Genomic DNA, 21,537 nt, shown 5'->3' with positions numbered 1-21,537 from the left:
GTCCATGCTGATGAATAAAACCGTTGTTCATTCTTTTTCAAAGCTTAATTATATTGTTATATTTTATTTTTGAATCTGTTCTACTGTTGATGGATATTAGGTTGTTTACAGTTTGGGGATACTGTAATAGCCACAATACTGCTATGAACATTCTTTTACACGGGGCACGTGTGCAAAAGTTTCTTATCGAACCTGTATACCTAGGAGTGGAATTGCTGGGTCGTAGGGTGTAATTCTGATGGTCAACTTGATCGGGGAATGGCAGGCTGTTTCCCCAATTTACGCTCCTATCAGCCGTGGGTGAGGGTTCCCATTGCTTCACAGTCTCACCAACACTTGTCATAGACTGCTAATTTTTGTCAGTCTGATACAGGAGAAATGTCATACAATTGTGCTTTAAATGTGCATTTCTAGGGTTACAAGTGAGGTTGAACATCTTTTCATATATTTATGGGCCAATATTTGTATCGCCTCTTGTTTTAAATGTCTGCTTATATATTTTGCCAGTTTTTCTCTTGAGATGTTTTTCTCATTGATTTGAAGGGGTGGTGGTGGTTTGTTTTGTTTTATTTTTTTCACCACCTCTGTCTTTGGAGGAGATTTGAAGATTTGAAGGATTCTTTATGAGTACTAATGACAGGCAATAATTATTTGACAGATATTTGTGTAGCAAATATTTCTCCCACTCTGTGGCTTATCCTTTCATATTCTTGTCTTTTGATGAAAACACACGCATAATTTTAATATAGTCAAATTTGAAATTTTTTCTTTTATGGCTTTGCTTTTGGCACGTTGTTTAAGAAATCTTTTCCTACATCAGAGTAATATAGATATTTCCCTATAGCATCTCCTAAGATTTATAGTTTTGCCACTTATGTATAAATTTTAATACATTCGGAATTCATTTCTGTGTATGGTGTAAGGTAGGGATTCCATTTCACTTCTATAACCAGCTGTCCTAGAACAACTTAATAAATAGTTTATCCTCAACCCATTAATCTGTAATGCCTACTGTGTCGTACATCAGTTTTCCACATAGGCATGGGTCTGTTCTTGTCTACTATTCCATATGTCTATCGATATACAAAAAGCGTACTGTTTTAGTTACTACAAAGACAATAAGTCTTGATATCTGATAGGGCAAGTTTTCTCCTTTCCTTTTCCTTCTCCTTCAGGAATGTCTTCACTATTTTTGGCTCTTTGCTCATCCACATAAATTCTAGAATCACTGTCAATTTGCATAAAAAAGCTGTATTAGGATTTTTGTTGAAATGCATTGTATCTATATATGAATTTGGGAGGAATTGCCATCTTTCTAATATTATCTTTCGATCCAGGAACATAGTATGTTCATTTATTTATGCCTTTTAAAACTTCTTTCAATAAAATTTTATAGTTTCTCCATGTGGGCTTTGTACATCTTCTATTAGATCTATTTCTAGGTGTTTCATATATTTGTTGCTATCCAAAATGATATCTTTTTAAAGTAACATTTTCTAATTGATTTTAGCTGTTCATAGAAATACATATAATTTTTGCATATTAATGATTTTATCCAGAACTCTTGTTAAATTCTTTTAACAATTTGCATAATTCCACAGATTATTTTGTATTTTCTATATAGGCAACTATATCATCAGCAAGTAAGGCCAGCTGTGTTTCCTTCTTTCTGATTCTTATATATTTATTTATCTATTTTTCTTTCACTGGTTTGGAGCTGCAAAACAATGATGATTTCCAGAAACGATTTCTGTAAATTATGACAGTAGATATTTTGTCTTGCTTCTGATTTTAAAGAGAATGTTTTCAACATTTCAACGTTAATTATGATGTTTGCTGCAGGTCTTTGTAAAAGCCCTTTCTTAAAGTTATGGACATTTTCTTCTTTTCCTAGTTTGCTAAAGCTTTTTTTTTTTTTTAAATCACTAATATAATAACAGCAAACGTGTTCACATACAAGGATTGTTCTAATACTTTACATATATAAATTATTTTAATCCTCACAACACACCTATGAAGAAGGTACTATTATTATCTTCATCTTTATAGATAAGGAAACTGAACCCCTGAGAGATTAAATATTAAATATCTTGCAGAGGACACGAACACCTGAAAATTTGTTCCAGGAATGTTTCCTTTTACATTAGACCAAAGAGCTGTGACAGCTACATAGGTCATCCTGAGTTGTCCAACAAAACCACTTGCCTGCTCTTGAACCCAATCTGTGCTTTCCTTCCTCCTTGACTTTATTCATGGTGTGCTCCCTGCCTGAAACATCCTCACCTATTCATCTGTCCTGTCCCTACTTATCCTTCAAGGATGTTACTGCTTTAGGAAGCCTTCCTTGAGGCTCTCAGCATGTAGCATCTCTCCTCTGAGCTCCTTGGGACTTTTTTGGTGCGTTTCTTAGAGTGGGTATCACTTGCTACCCTGGATTATGACTCTTGGTGTATAAGTCTTTCCTCCCTACCATTGGTTCCTTGAGGGTTGGACCCATGTCCGAGTCATCTTTGAATCTCTTCCTACAGTGCCTGTTCAAGGCTCATCAAATGAATGAATGTGTCTTGGGAAGCCATCATGGGTTACAGTCTTTTGTCCTTGTACCCCCATCTACCCTTAGAAGTGCAGAATTGGTTTTCCTCTCATCCTTGCTGTATGAGCCTCTACTCAGGGCCAGGCATGCCATGAGCATTGGGTCACCCCCTCTGTGCAAACCCCCTCTTCTTCTCATTTCTGACACTGCAGACTATAGGCCTGAAGCCCTGCTCTTCCTCTACTCCAGACCCTGCAGCATGGGAAGCACTGATGAGAACAGCCCCATATAGGCTGAGGTTTCCAGCCATGGCCTCTCAGTTTCCAAGAACTTCCTTCTTTTCCTGTGGCCCCTGTTTGGGCCTGCCGTGGTAGCAGGGTACAGATGCAAGAGAAATTCCAAGGCAAATGGCTCTTGCAAATTTCCTTGGTGGGGGCAGGAATGAACCATAGCCTATATAGACAAAGGTCATCTGGGCCATATCCCTGCCTCTTGAGGACACTCGATCTATTTTGGGTGGACAATTATCTCTCCAATTCAGAAAGCTCTCCCTATGTCTCATATTCTGGCTTCTCAAAAAGAAGTTTTTGACATCCATCTTCAATCCCTCTTCCTATGATCTGTGTGCTCTTTCTTTCCTGCATCTGACTGGCCATCGGGTGTGAGAGGAGGCCATGGAAAGCAGAAGCCAGGATCTGAACAGTGGGAGTTGCTGTAGACTGGATGCCCCTACCCCCCACCCAACTACAGTGAAGCTTAAATCCCCACTGTAACTGTTGAGGGTGGAAGTCCTATTATGGTAATCGAAAGGTGGGGCCTTGAAAGAGGTGATTAGATTGTAGGACCATGCTGTAGTGCATTGCTTAATAATGGTGGTCAGGGGCATGGTTCTGAGGGCTTAAAAAGAAGAACACATGAGAGGTTAGTCTCTCTCTGCTCTGCCATTTTCTGCCATGTGAGACCCCTGGGTCACTGTTGCCACCACAAGATGTGTTCCCTGGATTTTGGACTTCCCAGCCTCTGAAACTGTAGGCAATAAATTTCGTTTTCTTTATAAATTACTGAGTTCCATGTATTTTATTTTAAACAACAGAAACAGACTAATTCAGAAAATTGGTACCAGAGAAATGGGATGTTGCTTATAACAAATACTTGAAAATGTGGAACTGGCTTCAGAACTGGGTATTGAGGAGAGACTACAAGAATTTGAAGTAGCAGGCTAGAAAAGCCTAGCTGCTAGTGAAAGTTTAGAAGACAAGAAAACCAGGGAAAGTTGAGAATGTCTTAGAGAAGGGTTACGTGGTGGTGAGCAGAATGCTTATGGAAATACAGACGGTGAAGGCCATTCTGTGAAAAATCTCAGATGTAAACGAGAAGGGATTTATTGGAAACTGGGGCAAAGATCACCTTTGGTACGAACTGGCAAGGGACTTGGCTGCGTTCTGTTCATGCCCCACATTTTGATGGAATGTGGAACTTCAGTGTGCTGACCCAGTGCATTTGACAGAAGAAATTTCTAAGCAGCAAAACATTCAGGAAGTTGCATGGCTACTTACAACAGCCTATGCTGAGTTAAGGTGGCAAAGTCATGATGTAAAGCCAGAATTTATAATTAAAAGGAAAGCAGAGCATAAAGATTTGGAAAATGTGCAGCCTGTCCATGTGGTAGAGAAGCAGAGAGCGCTTCCAGGAGAACAATTCAATGGTATAGGACTGTTGGCTAAGGAGATTAGTGCAGATGAAAGGGATTGTCAAGAGAAGGGAAAAAGGACCTTGGAAGCATTTCAGAGATCTTGGGGGCTGTGGCTCCATTACAGGCTCAGATGCTTAGGGAGACAGAATGGTCTTGGGGAACAGGCCCTAGGTGCCCTTCACCAGCTCGCTGCCAAGGGCCACCTCGGGATGCTGCTCCCCACACCAGCACCCCAGCTGCTTTGGCTGCTCCAGCTGTAGCAAAACTGGCCCCAGGTGTGGCTGTACCCACAGGTTTGGAAACTATAAGCCATAAGCCTGGGCGGCATCCAATAGATGTTAGGTCTGCATGCCCACAGAATGCCAGAGCTGTGGAAGCTTGGGAGCCTCCACCCCAATTTCAATGGATGTATGGAAAAGCCTGGGGACCCAGGAATAGAGCTGTTACATGGGTGTATTCACCACATAGAGCCTTTGTTAGAGCAATGCCAAGAGGAAATGTGGGGTCAGAGTTGCAGCAGAAAATCCCCACCAGTGCCACGCCTAGTGGAGCCGTGGGAGTGGGACCACCAGGGAGACCCCAGAATTGTGGAGCTACCAGCGTGTAGTGCCAGCCTGGGAGAGCTGAAGATGGCCTCAGAGTAGGAAAGCCATAGAAGCAGAGCTGCCTGAGGACTTGGGGACCCAACCCCCGTACCAATGTGCAGAGGACGTTGAACATGGAGTCAAGGTACACAATTCACCAGCTTTAAGATTTGATGACTGACCTGCTGGTTTGGGGACTTTCTTAGGACCTGTTACTTGATTCTTTTGGTCTATTTCTCCCTTTTGGAGTTAGAATATGTACCCTATGTTCTCCCACCATTGTATCTTGGCAGTAAATAACTTGTATTGTTTTTACAGCCTGGATTTTGAACTTTAGACTTTTGAGTTGAAACAAGACTTTGGAGACGAAATAAATTTATTTGTATGTGAAAAGGACATGAGTTTGGGGGGTCAGGGGTGGAATGTTGTAGACTAGATGCCCTCTCAACCGCATTGAAGCTCAAATCTCCACTGTAACTGTTGAGGATGGGAAATCCTATTTTAAGGTAATTAAAAGGTGGGGCCTTGAAGAGGGGATTAGATTGTAGGATCATGCTGTAGTGAATGGATTAAAAATGGTGGTCAGGGACATGGTTCTGAGGGCTTAAAAAGAAGAGCACAGGAGAGGTTAGTCTCTCTCTGCTCTGCCATTTTCTGTCATGTGAGATCCTGGTTCGCTGTTGCCATCACCAGCAGTGTTCCCTGGACTTTGGAATTCTCAGCCTCCAAAACTGTAAGCAATAAATTTTGTTTTCTTTATAAATTATTAAGTTCCATGTATTTTGTTATAAGCAACAGAAATGGACTAGTACAGGAGTGAAGGGCGGACCATGTCCCAGCTTGTCGGGTGACCTGCTAGGCCTCCAAACTGACACCGGCCTTCCCCAGTGCTCCCTCCTGCCTTCTGGCCCCTGGGAACCCTGGGATATTTCCTGGCAGTCTGAGAGATGCAGGGTCCATGCTTTGAGGGTGAGGGAAGGTGAAAGTTCTGGAGATGGTGGTAGCTTACACCTAGGTGCTTCTAGAAAAGGGAGGTGTCCCAACCCACCTGTAGCATGGGGCAGTGGGGACTGCAGATACAGTGACCAGGCTCACAGAGCCTTGAGTGGGAGTCAAATCCTCAGGCACATGGTGGTTTCTCTGACAGGGACGCACAGAGCAGATCCTAGAGCGGGATTCTCTCCAGCCCAGACTCTTTCTGGCCCCAGGGAGTGACAGGCATATGGCAGTCCTAGGCAACCCCAACATATGGTTCCTACACGTATCACACCAGGGAAACCTCTAGCCCTGCTGCTCACAGGATTTTTTGCCAGACAGAGGAGTGCAGGAGACATGGGCCAGTAGTAAGGGAGGCCTCTCTGCCACGTAGACCCTCTAGCCTTTCTCGGCTTTCCCACCCTTGCAATCCACGGTGCAGGCCTGGGCTGCAGGACGAGAGCCCAACTCTGACCCCATTCTTCCCTCCAGCCAGAACCCACCCAAACTCCCAACTGGAGCCTGGTATAAAAGCTTTTGCTTGGGGAATCTTTTCTCCAACATACCAACCCCAAGTTAACTTGCAAGTGATTTGTCTACATCAGCCTAATGTTCTAATGAAGGAAGTACAGAAAATACCCCCTGCCCAGCGCGCGCGCACGCACGCACGCACGCACGCACGCACGCACGCACACACACACACACACACAATGCCCTCAATACCCTAGTCCTCATCAAGGTCCTCTGACCTCACTTATTCTTCCTTCCCTGTAGTCCCAGCAGGTTTGGCTGTTCCTACCCTCCCTCGGAGGGGCCCAGCCTAGGAATACAAGGAGCTGGCCTCTATCCTACAGAGGGTTCTCTCTGGATCTCCTGAAGTGGAAAAAAAAAAAGAAACTCACGTGATGAAGGTCTAGGAGGTTTGTTGTCATTCTGTTCAGTCACTTGACCTGGGGCTGGGAGGCTGAATGTCCCCCGCCTCTTGTTTTTCTTCCCGAAGGACTCCATGCCCTCCTGGCTAAACCTCCCAGGAGCCCCCTCATTTCTGTCTCCCAGGGGCTCTGGACATGGCCTCCATCTTTTGAGACTGGTTCTCCAGGCCAGCATGGTTGTCGGGAGTGAAGTTTCAGGGATCTGTCATTCATCCTGTGGCTGTGGGACCACGCAGGGCCATCCCAGGGTGAGGCAGAACTAGGAGTTGGATTCTGCAACATAGGCTATTCCAGCTGGTTGGGAAGGGGCTGCTCCACCCCCCCAACCCCCCTACCCACACACCACATACCTGTTCAGGGGTGAAAGCCATACAGCATGGGGGTTAGGCACTGCCATCAAGGAGTATGGGTTCAAATCCAGAGCCACCATGTGCTCTCTGAGCTTGGGCAAAGTCCTTTCCTAGTGCCCCAGGCAACCATAGCCACCCACAAACACCAGCTTCTTTCCAGGACCATATGTGTACACAAGCTGGGCACACCAACAGTGGCTTGCTGAGTGCCGCAGCATACATGCTACAGAGAAATGTTCTGGTCCAGTGTTGAAGGGCCATTTCTGCACAGAGGTGAATTCTGAATAACTACACGTGTTTACAGGTTATTTTATCTTATTTTATTGCTATTCAAAATATGAGATATTTTAACTAGTATTGAGGAAAAATGTTTTCTTATTAACATAAATCTTTTGCTTTACTGAAAAGGAGACTACCAATGAGAGAATGAGCATGGCTTTTTAGGCACTAAATGTCCATATCTGGGCATATTTATGAAAGAGCAACACAGAACAAGCCTCTTAATCTCTTCTTTTTTTTGTTGTTGGCTGGCCACTACAAGGATCCAAACCCTTGACCTTGATGTTAACAACACTGTGCTCTAACCAAATGAGCCAACTGGCCAGCCTTAGTCTTTTACCTTGAAATGTTGCAAGGCCATACTGGGAAGCTTTGGTGGGTGGTACGTAGACCCTTAAATCAAGAGTTGCTCACCCACTCCAAATAACTCATTTCACAATGGGCAAATCAAGACTCCAGGAGGGCCAGTGAGGCCAGCTTAAATTACGGAGAGTTCGTGTAGAGTCAGGCAGAGAACCCTGGTCTCCTGACCCCTGGCCCAATTACTCTAGAGGGGGATGGGCCCCCTGAGGGCTCCCGGAAGGCAGGCAGGTGGCTGTGCCTCTGGTTCCCCTTCTCGTCCCGCTGCCAGTCTGGTCCGCTGTCCGGGCAGCCACCAGTACCTATAACAATGAGGATGGCAGTGCTCACAGCCTGGCCCAGCGTGTTCTCAGCCACAGCCTTGTACTCGCCGCTGTCCTCAGGGGTGACACTGGGGATGACGAGGGAGCACACGCCCAGCACATCCGTGCTATACACGGTGGGGTTTCCTTCCAGGCTCTGGTCGTTCCTGAACCAGGTGACACGGGGCTGGGGCCAGCCCTGCACGGCGCAGCTCATGCAGCACTCGCAGCCCTGTGGCAACAGGTGGGACCGCAGGCCCACCAGGAAGCGGGGCTTCTGCCTCAGGTCGGGTTCCCGGTAGCTTGGAGCCTTCACTGTGAACCTGTCTGTGGTGCAAACCAGGGGCCAGAGAGAGGAGGGAGAAAGTGAGGAAGGCCTGGCTGAGGCCGAGTCTGGTAGAAAGTTCATGATGCTACTTAGGCATTATCTGGGCCTTCCTGCCACATTTACCTGCAAATCCGGACCCCAAGGCTCGAATCCTTTTCCTAAAATTATCTTTGCAAATTTTTTTTTTATTACAAACTAGCAATCAAAATATACAGAGAATCAAAACGAGAAAGACAAAAAACCAGTCGTAATCTCACTACCTACAGATATGACTGAAGTTAACATTTTGGTGTGGAAACTTCCAGACATTCGTGTATTTTATAAAAATGAAATTCTCCATCCAATTTAAAAACCTGCTTTTTCTAGTGACTGCTTTTAAGATCCACATCTATTTGTCTGTAAAATGCACTTTGTTTTTGGGGAGACGTTAACCTCTACATATCTTATTACCTGCCACTGCTTTTGAGAATCCACCCAAAGGCATCCCAGACACCCAAATACCTACTGCCCCTCGCTTTCTCTCCAGGAGGTGGCACCCGCCCTGCATCAGGGACACAGAGGACATCAGTACAGGTGTACATCAGGCAGAAGGTGGGAAGGGCAACAGCTGGACTCAGGACCAGCTGGCCACTGGGACCTGCTCCCCACCTCTGCGGTGGCTGCCCTTCGGCCCCCAGCCGTGCACCCACTGCCCTGGGTTCTGCCTCAGCACAGGGCCCCGGCTCCTCTGTCCCCGGGGTCCCACTCACCGCGCTGCCGGGGGATGCACCAGGGCTGGCTGGTGTCCGAGGGTTTGCTGGCCCCCAGCTCATTCTTGGCCACCACCCGGAAGTGGTACTCGTGGCCCGGCAGGACGCCCAGGAGCGTGAAGCGGTTGGTGTGGACGCGGTCGGCCGCCTCGCGCCAGGGACCGTGTGCCAAGGAGCGGGTCAGCACCGCGTAGTGCAGCAGGAGGCCCTGGGCCTCGTCCGGGGAGGGCTCCCACTCGGCCGTCACCGTCCCAGGCATGTTCTCCTGCAGGCGGATGGGCCCGGGCGCCTGCGGGCAGGCTGCAAGGAGAGGGCAGAGGGAGCCCGGGCTCGAGGGGACACAGCGGGGCTTCTGCTATGGCCCTTCCTCAGCTGCCCAAGTCCTCAGGGGGCCCCGGGGGATGCCGTCTTGCCAGGAAGGTAGTTAGAGCCAGACAGGGCTCTCAGGAGGGTGGAAAGGAATAACTTTAATTCGCTTTAGCTTTTAAGTAAGATGACACAGGTCATGGAGTGCTTTTTTGGACAGAGATAGGGGCTTTCACAAAACCAAGTTACAGAGCCCCCACCGTTAGTCTGTTTCATCATTTCTTTGTATCCAGAAACTCCTCCAGCACAAGGGCTGTGTAGGAGTCACCGTCAGGAGAGGACAACCTTTATCGTTTACATGGGCCACAGACAATTCTTCCCACCAACTCTTTTGAGCCGTGTAATGGTGATAAGAGCCTTTGCTCACTGACCCGAAATGGAGAATAACTGAGGCTCCAGGAGGGGGATGTGACATAACTGTCCCTGTGTTCTTTCTATCTTCAAGCACATAGGAAGGGTGCATGGTGCGGTCACCTTGCACACCCAGCCATGGTCGATTGGCGGAGACCCGTGATCAAGCAGGATGGAAACCTCCACGCCTGGCGAGTGGCCAAGCCAGAGTCCAGAGCCCGGGGCCATGCCTGCCTCACCTGCCACCTTGATGAGGAAGTTGTGGGCAGCCTCCTTGCCGGGAAGGTTCCTCAGCACCACAGTATAGAGGCCACTGTCCGAGAGGCTGGCCGCAGGAATCAGAAGCTGGGTGAGGCCATCCTTGGTGGTGGTTACACTTCTTTTGGGCAAAGGCAAGTCATCCTTCAGCCAGGTCACTTCAGGCATGGGAACAGCCTGGGAAACAAAAGCAAGGAAAGGTTGAGAAAGGGAAGTTTTGTGGAAGTGATGGCATTTAAGCTGGGACTAAGATAGAAGTGGTGAGAAGAGCATTCAGGGAGAACACAGAGCTGGGAAAGTGCCTGACTAGGGACGAGCTGGTGGAGAGGCGATGATGAAGGGTAGGGTTGGCAGGTGGGTGTGGTAGGAATGGCGGGACAGGAAAGGAAGCTGGGTTGGAGGTTAGACAAAATGTTAAGTGCCCTCTGTGTCACACCCATACAGACATCTGCATTTTATTCTGTATGCGATAAACTGCCGTTGTAAAAATTTGAGCAGGAAAACATAATTAGTTCTGGATTCGCATGGTAGGGTGAGGGACTGAACGAGAGTGAGAAAGGACTCATGGGGAGGGGAGTGTTAACCACCCTGGTGACCACGACCAAGTAGGGGATGACTTGGGAATCCATGCAGTAGTCTAGGAGGGAGATTATGGTGGCCTGGCTCAGAACAGTGGTGACCCTGACAGAGTTGGGGGACAGAGAGCAGCCAGTCCAGCTGCTTTTTGACAGTTGATGAACTCCTCCCTGAGGGACCCTTGGTATTGGTACTGGGCACACTGGACAACAGGGTCAAATGGGGACCCTAACAGCAACGTGCCTCATAGGATTGTCCTGAGGATTTAAGGAGTTAATAATACATGGAAAGCACAGAGAACAGGCCTAGGATGTAAACACTGTGTGTGTAAAATATTTTTGTCACCATTACCAGTGACATTACTATGGTCTAATAGTTAAGAGCATGTTATTCAGGGTAGGACAGATCTGGGTTTGAGTCTGCAACCTAGATGGCGATGCAGATTTTGACAGTCATAATAATAATAGCAACAACAACACATACTGGGTGCTTGACATGTGCCAGGCACTCTTTATGTGCTTTTGGTGTATAAATTCCTTGAATCCTTAGAATGACCCTTTGAGATAGCTTACTATTATTATCCCCATTTGACAGACAAGGAAGTTGAGACACACAGAGTTTAAGATGCTAGTCCAAAGTCAAACAGCTAGTGGGTGATGACAGCAGAATTTGAACCCAGGCAATTTGTGCTTTTAACCACCACACTACTGTTACATGGTACAAACTGAGTCAGGTATGTTAATGTTGGTGCAGAATCATCCTGAGTCAAATGCAGGTCATGTGCTTGCACAAAAGTACATTCAGAAGTCAAAGGGGATTATCCACAGAGCAGCCCCCCAAATTCCCAGCCTAAGGAGAGGTGGAGAAAAGCGGGAGCCCTAGCTTGGAGGTGTAGTACCAAAATCTACCACTAGAGGGACTTGTAGACACAGCAGAATGGGCACCAGGTGGCCAGGTGAGGGCTGCGCCTTCCAGGAGGACCCCCGTCCTTCCTCACGTGTGGCCTGCTTTCCAACACAATCCCAGGTCATAGACTGGGGCCACAAAGGAGCAGGGAAGAAAAAGAACCACAGGTCTGGCTCCCTTGGCTGCTCTGGGCTCCCCTCCCAACCTCCCACCAGGTACACTCACTTCAAAGGAGACAGGCACGCGAATGGTGTCCCCCACCCGGACCATCAGCGAGTCCTTTGTGCTGGAGTCCATGAGGAACTTGGGACAGACTGGAACACACAAGATAGCTCGTCACCTCCCGCAGCCGTTGGGCCCCAGCCCCAGGTCACCAACAAGGCAGGGCTGGAGGGGAAGGCTGGGCCAGTCTAATGGATGCTGAGATCCCAAGGACCGGGGGCTCTAAAGGAACTGAAGGGGAGTTGCCAGGCGAATCCTGTGGGGAATGTCCCAGGAGCTGGTGGGGAGATGCTAGAGGGACAGGAGCTGAGAAAGGGAAGCCACAGGGAGAGGGTTAGGGTTAGGTTTAGGCTGGAACAGAGGACATGAAAAACAATCCAAGTCTTGTTTTGCAGATGAGATAACCACCATCTGAGACAGGAAATAACTGAGTTAGGGACAAGATTCTAGGATTCTGGACTCCAGGTGCTGTGTGCCTTTCACTGTACCTGTTTCTCTCATTGTCACAGTGAAAACTAGGGTCAGTTGGGATGGTCCAGTGTCAGCTTGAGTCAAAGACAGGTCAGTGCTTCTAGTGATTAAAGCCCAAAGGGAAAGACAATCCTGCTTTTGACGGTGAGGAGCTGGGGCATGTTCCATTCTGAAGATAAACCTCCTGAGCTGAGCTGCCCTTATGCCTTCTCAGGCCCTGCCTGGGAAGCAGCGAGGAATCCTGGAGAGATCACTGACTTTGGAGTCACCTGCTTTAAATTCTGGCTCCATCACCTACCTGTGATGAAGCCTTGGGCAAAGCACCTTGGACCTTAGTTTTCTTCTATAATTTGGCATAAAAACATTAACCTTGTAGCGTTGTTAAGAGCTGTAATGAGAAAACATTTCTAAAAAGCGCCTGCCTAGCCTAGTGCCTAGCACATAGTAGGTGCTCAATAAATGTTACTTCATGAAAGTGGAGAAGGGGATCCTGGCTCAGCAAGTGCATGGCTGCTGCTCCAGGGCCCCTCTCAGAAAGGGTCTGCAGGGCTCAGGGGCAGGGGGAGGAGGTGGCACTCACCAGTGACAGGCATGGCTTGCACTAATGTGTCCAGGGCAGTGGGCTCACCACGGCCCCCGTCGTTAACTGCTGTCACCCGCACGAAGTAGCCCGCTTGGGGCCGAAGCCCCTTGGCTGTGTAGGTGGTGACTGGCACTGTGCCCGCATGGCACGGGTTCCATTGCAGACTGTCTGAGCCACACAGCTCCACCACATATCCTTGGGCTTCGTCCCCATCCTGGGCATCTGGCCCTGCCCAGCTCAGGGTGATGCTGGTGTGCGATGTGTCTGTGACTCGGAGATCCCGCACAGGCCCAGGGGGTCCTGGCCAGGCACCATGGGAATGTCAGAATGGCACCGCCCTCTGCTGAGGGAGGCCACTCAGGGTGGGTATTCATTAGCCTTCACTTAGTGATTCTGCCTCTAGGACTTCCTGAAGCGCCTGCCTGGAACCAAATCCTTGCTCTATCTAGCACCTTGCCTCAGTTATGCCCACAGATGCCAGGCCACCTCCTCCAGGAAGCCTCCCCAGCTCATCCCACTCATTCACCACCTGCCTAAATATCCTTCCATAATTCCTGAAAACTGATACTTTAGTTGATGACCTCTTGGGCTCCATTATCCTCGAAGACTAGAATTCTTTGTTTACTCTGAACTCTAAGCTCTTGATCAAGACTCTGCCTTTTGGACACTTAGTGCAGCTTGTTCTTCACGTATTAAATGGGAACGATAATAACAGCCCTACCTACCCTTGGGGGTTTGGGAACAAGCAAAAGGCACCGTGCATGTGAAAGGGCTTGGAAATCACGCAACAGTCTAGGGCTCTGGCTCTCAAGCCTAGACACATGTTGGAATCACCTGGGAAGCTTAAAAATACTGGTACCTCGATGCCACCCCCAGAGAGTCTGATTTAACTAGTCTGGGGTACAGCCTGGGCATCAGGGTTTGTAAGGGCTCCCCAGGTATTTCTAAATACACAATAAAGTTGGAAAACATCTGATCTAGAGCAGTGCTTCTCAAACTTTAATTTGTATAAAAATCACCTGGGGATTTTGTTAAAAAATACAGATCCTGCCTCAGTAGTCTAGGGTGAGGCCTGAGATTCTGCATTTCTAATAAGTTCCCAGTAGATGATGCCAGTCAGTGGACCTTGCTCAGCAGCAAGAATCTAGGAAATGTAGTCGTTGCTATGGCTACTATCAGACACTGCTTATCCCACCTGCTGTCTCCACTCCCCATCACTGATAAGAGAAAACATAGGACAAGTTTGATCCACTTGCAAGGAATACAGTGCCTAAGCCAGTTTGTTCCCCATCCCTCCACTTCACCCTCTGCCCTAGAAAGGACTAAAACTTAGATGCCCTTGAACAATTAAACTTGTAGACAGTTCTATTCTTACTGGAATCATTGAACAGCCTGACCACCTACAGTGTGCCAGGCCCTGTGGGGTGACTGGATGGTTATAAGATTGGGACAGGTGAGGCCCGGCCTGTGGCTCACTTGGGAGAGTACGGTGCTGATAACACCAAGGCCACGGGTTCGGATCCTACTTCGCTCACTGGGTGAGCGTGGTGCTGACAACACCAAGTCAAGGGTTAAGATCCCCTTACCGGTCATCTTAAAAAAAAAAAAAAAAAAAAAAAGATTGGGACAGGTGGGCCAGCTTGGGGACTGACCTGACCAGGCCAATGACTGAATGAAGTGATTTTGGGAAGGAGTCTTCTAATCCCCACTGCCTGGCTCTGGGCCTGTTTGACCTCAATTTAGGGCCCCTAAGATATGCCTCACCCAACTGGCCTTTTGACCCTTATCTTCCAGCTCTCCTGGCCCTTTCTTTCAGGACTGCCCCTGACCTGTGGCCTCCTGTCCTGACCTGCCCAGCTTCAGAGCTGTCCCATGCTCACCACTGCCTCCCCCATCCTGGGTCGATGCTCTACTTACTCATGGGGTCCCGAGCAAAGACAGCATTTGATGGGGGACCAGGTTCTCCGGGTCCTGAGGGAGTCATAGCCGTGACCCGGAACTCATACTGACAGCCCTGCCGCAAGTCCACCATGGTCCACCTATCTGTGAATAGCCCATGACCCATTAGTCCCACCCTGAGGGGACCAGGTGATGGAGAGATAGCTCAGTGCGTCCAAGTTCTGGAGAAGACCAAGCCCGGGGTCCTAACACATCCCTCCGCCAACCCAGTCAGCCAGGTGTGACTCTCTGAGGTGAAAAGAGCACTTCTCGGGGGGGGGGGCCTAAATCCCTGTCTGGTTCTGCCACTAACTTGCTGGGTAGTTTTGGGCAAGTGCCTTAATTTCTCTGGTTCTCTCTGCCTTAGAGAGTTATTGTCTTATTCACATAAAGCAGAATCACTCAGTTGTGAAGTTGGAAGGATGCCTTAGTTCATCTCCCTCTTTCCAGAGATGAGGAAACTGAGGCCCTGAGAGAGTTGTAAGTAGCACAGCAACGACCAGAAACCAGGTCTCCTGACAACCTGTTCTGAGCCTGTTCCTTCCTCCACAAACCTTGGCTTCCACAGCATACATGTAGAACACAGAAATGCAAAGGGTTGTCTTGCAAAACTCTTTGAAAAAGAGTTTCTCTTTAAAAGGTAAAATCCAACCCTCTGTCTTTTCCAAGTTCTTTCTGACCTCAGAAAGCAGTTAGTTTCTTAAAAAACTACTTAATGAAGCAGGGAACACTTCTCTGCACTTTATGGATGCGGAAACTGAGTTCTAGAGAGGAAGTGAGCTGCCCAAGGTCAATGCCAGATATAGAGGGGTCAGAGCTAACAGTCTCATCTCTGGCTCCCAGCGGGACTTCTAATAAACCAGGGCTTCTCAACCTCAGCAATATTGATATTCCTTGCCAGATAATTCTTCGGGCTCTGCTCTGTGTATTAACAGCATTCCTGCCATCTTTACACCAGGGGCCAGTAGCATCCATGCACCACCCAACTGTGACAATGAAAAGGGTCTCCAGACAATGCCGAATGCCTCTTAGGGGACAAAGCCGCTCAGGGTTAGTAAGAGTCACTACATTGAATCAATCTGGACTGATAAAGCCAAAGGATGCTGGAGCCAGGAGGGAAGCCAGGACAAGGACGAGGACCTGCTCAGGCTCACCAGGCACGGGCTGCTCGTTCACTGCTATCCAGGTGTTGCTCCCCTTCTTGCGCTTCTCAATCAGGTAGCCCAGGATGTGGGCACTGCCAGGGCCCCGAGGTGCCGTCCATGTTAATGTGATGCCCCGGCTGGAGGCCGACAGGATGGCTGGGGTGGAAGGTGGCCCAGGGAGAGCTGGGGAGAGAGAATGTACTGGTCAGTCAGAGGCCGAGGAAAGATGCCAGCTCATGGGGAGGTCCTGAGGGTAGAAGGCATGGGACATCTGGGACAGGACCACACTCTGTCCTTTCCTGCAGAGTTTGGAGGGCTGAGCCAGACTGCTCTGGGACATTGTTTGGGTTGTTCAGGGCCAGGGGTGATGGGACAGAGAAGGCACTGTGGCCTTGGAGTCTAGAGCCAGTCTGAGGCCCCTCAGCCTCGAGTTCCCTGATAGGAGGCCCCAGACCAGGGGCATCTGGTAGAGAAGGCCTTAGACAGTGAGCTTTGCTTGCCCACCCTCTCATTCCCAGAGACCCCATCAACCTCATTTCCTGATTGGGCTTCCAGACCCCAAATGCAGCTGAGATTGGGAGTCTCATAGTGCTCTACAAGTGCCTCAAGACCTCCAGGCACAGGATGGAGTCCTCCAGCCTTTGGGACAGACCTGCCCATCCTCTGGGCACAGTGGGGAGCCTGGCAGTGCCCACACCTCACCCCCAGCCTTTTCTCTCACCCTCAGGAGCCACCAGCACCTCCTCAGACTCCAGGGCCTCCCCAGCTCCCTCTGCGGTCACAGTGCGCACGCGGAAGGCATACTTCTTGCCCTGCTCCACGTGGGTGTCGGTGAAGGTGGTGCTGTCTGTGGGGGACTCGCCCACTTTCAACCAAGTGCTTCTGCCAGCCTGCCGCCTCTCCACCATGTAGTGCTCTACAGCACGGCCCCCGTCGTCCCTCGGGGGCTGCCAGTGGAGACAGACACCAGCCCTGTGGCAATCGTGCACCTCCAGGGGGCCCTGAGGGGGCTGAGGCTTATCTGCAGACCCACCGAAAGGGGCAGGAAGAGAGGGGGTCAGAGGAGCTGATGGAGAGCGATGCTGGTCTCCCCCCTCATCTGCAGATAAGGCTGCAATGGAGTGGACTGCCCAGAGAGCCTTGGGCATCACCCAAAGGTCACACATTCCCTGACACAGCCAGGTGTCCTGGTCTCCATCCCCCAACACACACACACCCAGGGGTGTGCCTTGGAACACAGCAGCCCTGCACCCAGCCCTGCCATTCAGTGGCTGGTGTGGGTGCCTGCTTGGCCCTCTGGATATTGGCACCGCTCGAGGCTGGGGCCACCTCAGCAGCTTCCTAGGGCCCAGTATGTCAGGGCTCTGAGAAGCACAACCATTTCCTCCCCCAGGAGGCATACAGCCCTTTGTCTGTCTAAACTGCTTCTTCCTAACCAGTCTGAGGAAGAGAGAGCAGATCGGTGGAGATAGGTTTGCCTCTGAAGCAGCATGCAGATGAGGGTCAGAGCCAGCAGAGACCACACTTGGACCTGCCCTTACTGGCAGGGAGAGCCCAGAACCCTGGGGGCCCCCAGGCCTTGGTTGGGGAGAAAGAAGGCTGGGGCTGCACCTATGACTTGCAGGGTGAGCTCAGCCTGCACAGAGCCTCCCTCACTCCTCAGCGTCACGCTGTACTGGCCACCATCCTTCCTGCCCGCGCTGGGGAGGCACAGCCGTGTGTAGCTGTCCCCCAGGGCCACCTGTGGCCCATTGCTGCTGCTGCTGCTGCTGCTGCTGCTGCTGCTGCTGCTGCTGCTGCCGCTGCCGCTGCTGCCGCCCACCACCTCGGCCCCGTCCTTCCTCCAGACTGCTTGAACAGGGTGGCGGCTCTGGAAGGGGATCTTCATTGTCACCGGCTTCCCAGCCTTGACCACCAGTGGCTCTCTCAGTTTCTCTGTCACATCTGGAGCAATGGTGGGGGGATCTGGGGATAAAACAGGGCAAGGAAGTCAAAGAAGACCAGGGTATTGGTCCCCTGGGAAGTCCAGAAAGAAGGACCCAGAGAAGGGAGTTTGGGCTGCCCCACCTCATGAGCACTAAAAAGGGGAATGGGCTACATCTGCAGCAGGAGGGACTGGGGTTAGACCTCACCAAGGACTTCCAGACAAGATCATGTGCTGGAATAGGGAGGGTGTGGGTTGGCTTTTTAAAGCATCTTCTCAGACTGAGGATGAGATTAGACACTGTGTGCAGACTCACCACAAATTCAGGTGTTTAGAAGTGGAGATATCACCTGTTGCAAAGAGACTGGGACAGGGCAGGGCCTCACCATGGACCGTCAGGGTGGCCTCACTCTGCTGGTTGCCGGCTACAAAGGTGTACTTCCCAGCCTGGGTTCCCTGCACGTGGGTGATGAGGAGTTTGTGCATGAGACCATCTTGCTCAAAGATGACTCCATCCTGGGTGGTGAGCTGGAGACAAGGGCCATAGCAGGAGATGGTCACCCCCACCCCCACCCTGGCTCCTCCGTGTGAGTTAACCAGAGCCCTCTACTGGAACCATAACAGCCGCGTGAATTGATGCCTATCCTGCACCAGGCATGAGCTAATGCTCTCCATGCTTAGTGCCTTAATTGTCACAACAACCCCATGAAGCAGGTGCTATTATTAGTCCCATTTTATAGATAAGGAAACCAGAATGCTCAGCCTCTTGCCCAAGGTCACATAACTGGTAGTGGCAGAGCTGGTACCTCAGGCCTGATCCAGCTGACGCCACTGCCCTGTCACTGTAACGCATCACCTCCTGAGAGGTGATGGAGGACAGAGGGGCTCTGCAGAGAGACGAGAGGTCCCATGTGCTGGGATGGCAAGGCGGCATCTGTACGAGGCCTTTGGATGGTGGAAGAACAAGGGCGTGTAGAGAGAGGAGTGAGTAGGATACACACCCATTCAAAAAGTTCAATTTTGTCTTAAACACACCAAGTTGTTGGCTACTTCGACTTCTCCCAGGGTGGGTATGTTAGTAAACCGAAGAGTGAAACATCTTTTCTTGCACAGCCTCTACCCTCTGCTTCTCTCGGCTTTACCCATCCCTCCCCCTGGTAAAGAGAAGGGCTGAGGGGCAGTACCTTGACTCCATCCTTAAACCAGGTGCCGGGTCCCAGGTCACTGGTGAGGATACAGGAGAGCGTGACGGCCTCCCCCTGCTGTACCTCCATGTCAGCCAGGCCCTGGGAGAAGTGGTCTATGGGGCCTGGAGAGACACACAGGGAGTCCTCAAGACCTAGCCTCCAAGGCCATGGCCTGCACTTCAGTGTCCTGCCAACTGGGCTCAGCTGGTGCCAGCAAACCCAAGCTCCTATTTTTCTCAGCAGGACCTAGGCTGGTACAGGAGATCTGGGGTGCAAAGCAGATGAAGGGCCCCCCCCAAGTGACACAGTGGGAGGTCTAGGTAAGAGTTAAGCCAACAACTCTGGTAATTTGGACATAGAGTTTCAAGACCAGATGCTCAGGAAACCTCTGAGCCTCACGCAGCGTGGATCCTACTTGCACGAGGAAGAGGTTGCTTCCTGAATTTGAAAGGGGTTCCTGAAAATGGGGGTGCTGGCAGGGACAAACTCCTGGGCTGGAGGCAGAATTGGGACCAACACGGGCATGTCAGTGTCCAGGGAGATCCCCCTTGGTTCTACCCCATAGGAGCCCGCCCAGCTGAGAAATACCTACCTCGGGCCTCCTTGGAGAAACTGCTGGTACCAGGCTTGGATCTGGATCTGGGACTCTGGGTGACATCCCTCCCCTCGCCATGGACGTCTGACCTGCCCTCTTTGCCACCTCTCCTGCTGCTGAGATGACTTGGGGGCTCCCTGCTCTGGTCTTCACTCGGAGTTGCCCCCAGGCACCCTCTGTTCTCATGTCTGGGTGACTGTCCCAGGCATCTGGCCTCATCCACTCCCCTTCTCTTTGCTACTCCAAACTCATCCCCTGCCTGTGCTTGAGACCTACTCCTGAGTGGACCAGGCCTCCCATCTGACCCACCAGACCCTTCTGCTTCCCATCTCTCATACTCGCTTAGGGCCCCAGAACCCTGGGCCTTGCCATTCTCAGCCTCCAGGGACCCCTGCTTCCAGAATGATTCTTGCTTTCTGAGGGAACCCCTGCCCCCTCTCTGTCCTTTGCCTAGCTGAAGGCCCAAGCCCTGGCTCCCTCCAGATCTGTCTCCAGAGCCTTTTCTGCCAAAGGGACTATCTAAGCCATTCCAGGCCCCCCGAGGTCCTGACTCCCCAGTAGGGGTGAGTCCATTCCTCCACTCAGTGGAATTCCCTTTGCCCAGGACTCCTGCGTCCTCTGGGCCACCAGATCTGTCCCTTCCGAGGCCTGAACCTTGACATCCACCAGCCACCTCTTGGCCTGATGTACCTTTCCTGCCCCTAGAGCCCCCTGGCCCTTCATGGGTCCCACTGGAAGTGATATCTTTCTCCTGCAGAGAACTGGAATCCTTGGAGCCTGGGGGTTGGTGCACATCACCGATGGTGTCATGGCCAAACCCATGGTCTTCCCGGCCTGGAGCCCAAGCATTACTCACCCCTCGCCCATCGGCAGGCCCTGACCCTGACATTGATTTGCTCCTTCCACCAGGCATGGAGCTGCTGTCCAGAACCTGGTCTGTCCCTGCCGAGCTCCCTGAACCTGCTCCCTGAATTCTTCTGCCTCCCAGCAGCGTGTGCCCATGTCCCTGAGGAGCCAACCCCTTCTGGCGAGCAACTCTGCCCCCGTTTGCTGTCCTTGGGCCTACTTTCCAGAAGTCCCCTTCGTGTCCAGACTCCAGAGCAGCTGTCCCTTCCCAGATCTCACCCTCCACTGCCTCCTTACCATCAAGAAACCCAGAAATCCCCATACCCCCTACTTGGTCTGCAGACCCACCCTCTCCCGTGAAAGCCCGTCTGTCAGTAGAAGACCCTGGGATTCCAGAACCATCTTGCCACTCTCTGATGCTTGATATTCCCTTGCAGCCAACAGCCCCCAAGGCCTCAGGGATCCCCAAGGTTTCATAGCCCCCAAGACCAGTTGTGGAATCCCGCCCATCTGAGAGAGTCTGTGGTCCTCCCTGAGTCCCCAACATCCCTGGGCCCCTGGGGCTGTCCCTATGTGCTATGCTGTCTGCACTGCCAAGCATTCTGGCCATCCCAGAGCCCACCCCAGGACCTGCTGCATCCACAAGCCCCTTCCCTCTGCCCCTCTCTGGATGATCCTCAGAGTTTCTACTACCCTCTGATGCTACCCAGTATCCTGGCCTGTGCCGCATGGCTGCATGGCCTCTGGGTCCAGCCTCATGTCCTGCTCCAGCCAGTGAGCCTGGAGCTCCAAACCTCGCTGAACCATCTCCATAGCCCATCTCATCCTCTGGCCTCATTTCACCAGTCCCTCCCGAGACTCCACTATAATTGACCCCACTCCCTGACTCCATTCCCCCAGGCCCCCCCAAGCCATCCTTATAACCTGCCTTATTCAATGGCAATGTGCCCCCAGAATCCTCCAGACCATCCCTATAACCTGCCTCACTTCCTAACAGAACTCTCCCAGAACTCCCTAAAACGTTCCTATAACCAGCCTCACCCCCTGACCTGATTTTTCCAGAACCCCCTAAACCATCGCTATA

General features: G+C 50.7%; 1 protein-coding gene across 1 annotated transcript in view; it reads right to left on the bottom strand.

Annotated features, from left to right (window-relative positions):
- Window positions 1-7,789: 7,789 nt before the first annotated feature.
- Window positions 7,790-21,537, bottom strand: part of LOC134390262 (immunoglobulin-like and fibronectin type III domain-containing protein 1) — a 28,745-nt gene continuing 14,997 nt past the window's right edge. Inside the window, exons 10-21 of the mRNA XM_063113476.1 lie at window positions 19,605-19,720; window positions 19,010-19,134; window positions 18,212-18,353; window positions 17,513-17,866; window positions 16,623-16,922; window positions 15,911-16,084; window positions 14,736-14,861; window positions 12,816-13,118; window positions 11,768-11,856; window positions 10,042-10,237; window positions 9,086-9,385; window positions 7,790-8,335 (exon numbers count right to left, since the gene is read on the bottom strand). Coding sequence (XP_062969546.1) covers window positions 7,851-8,335; window positions 9,086-9,385; window positions 10,042-10,237; window positions 11,768-11,856; window positions 12,816-13,118; window positions 14,736-14,861; window positions 15,911-16,084; window positions 16,623-16,922; window positions 17,513-17,866; window positions 18,212-18,353; window positions 19,010-19,134; window positions 19,605-19,720 — 2,710 coding nt within the window. The 3' untranslated portion in view covers window positions 7,790-7,850. The remainder of the gene's footprint in view (window positions 8,336-9,085; window positions 9,386-10,041; window positions 10,238-11,767; window positions 11,857-12,815; window positions 13,119-14,735; window positions 14,862-15,910; window positions 16,085-16,622; window positions 16,923-17,512; window positions 17,867-18,211; window positions 18,354-19,009; window positions 19,135-19,604; window positions 19,721-21,537) is intronic.

This window comes from Cynocephalus volans, chromosome 11 (assembly GCF_027409185.1).
Source record: "Cynocephalus volans isolate mCynVol1 chromosome 11, mCynVol1.pri, whole genome shotgun sequence".
Classification (NCBI taxonomy): Eukaryota; Metazoa; Chordata; class Mammalia; order Dermoptera; family Cynocephalidae; genus Cynocephalus; species Cynocephalus volans.
This window is presented reverse-complemented; position numbering and strand designations above follow the sequence as displayed.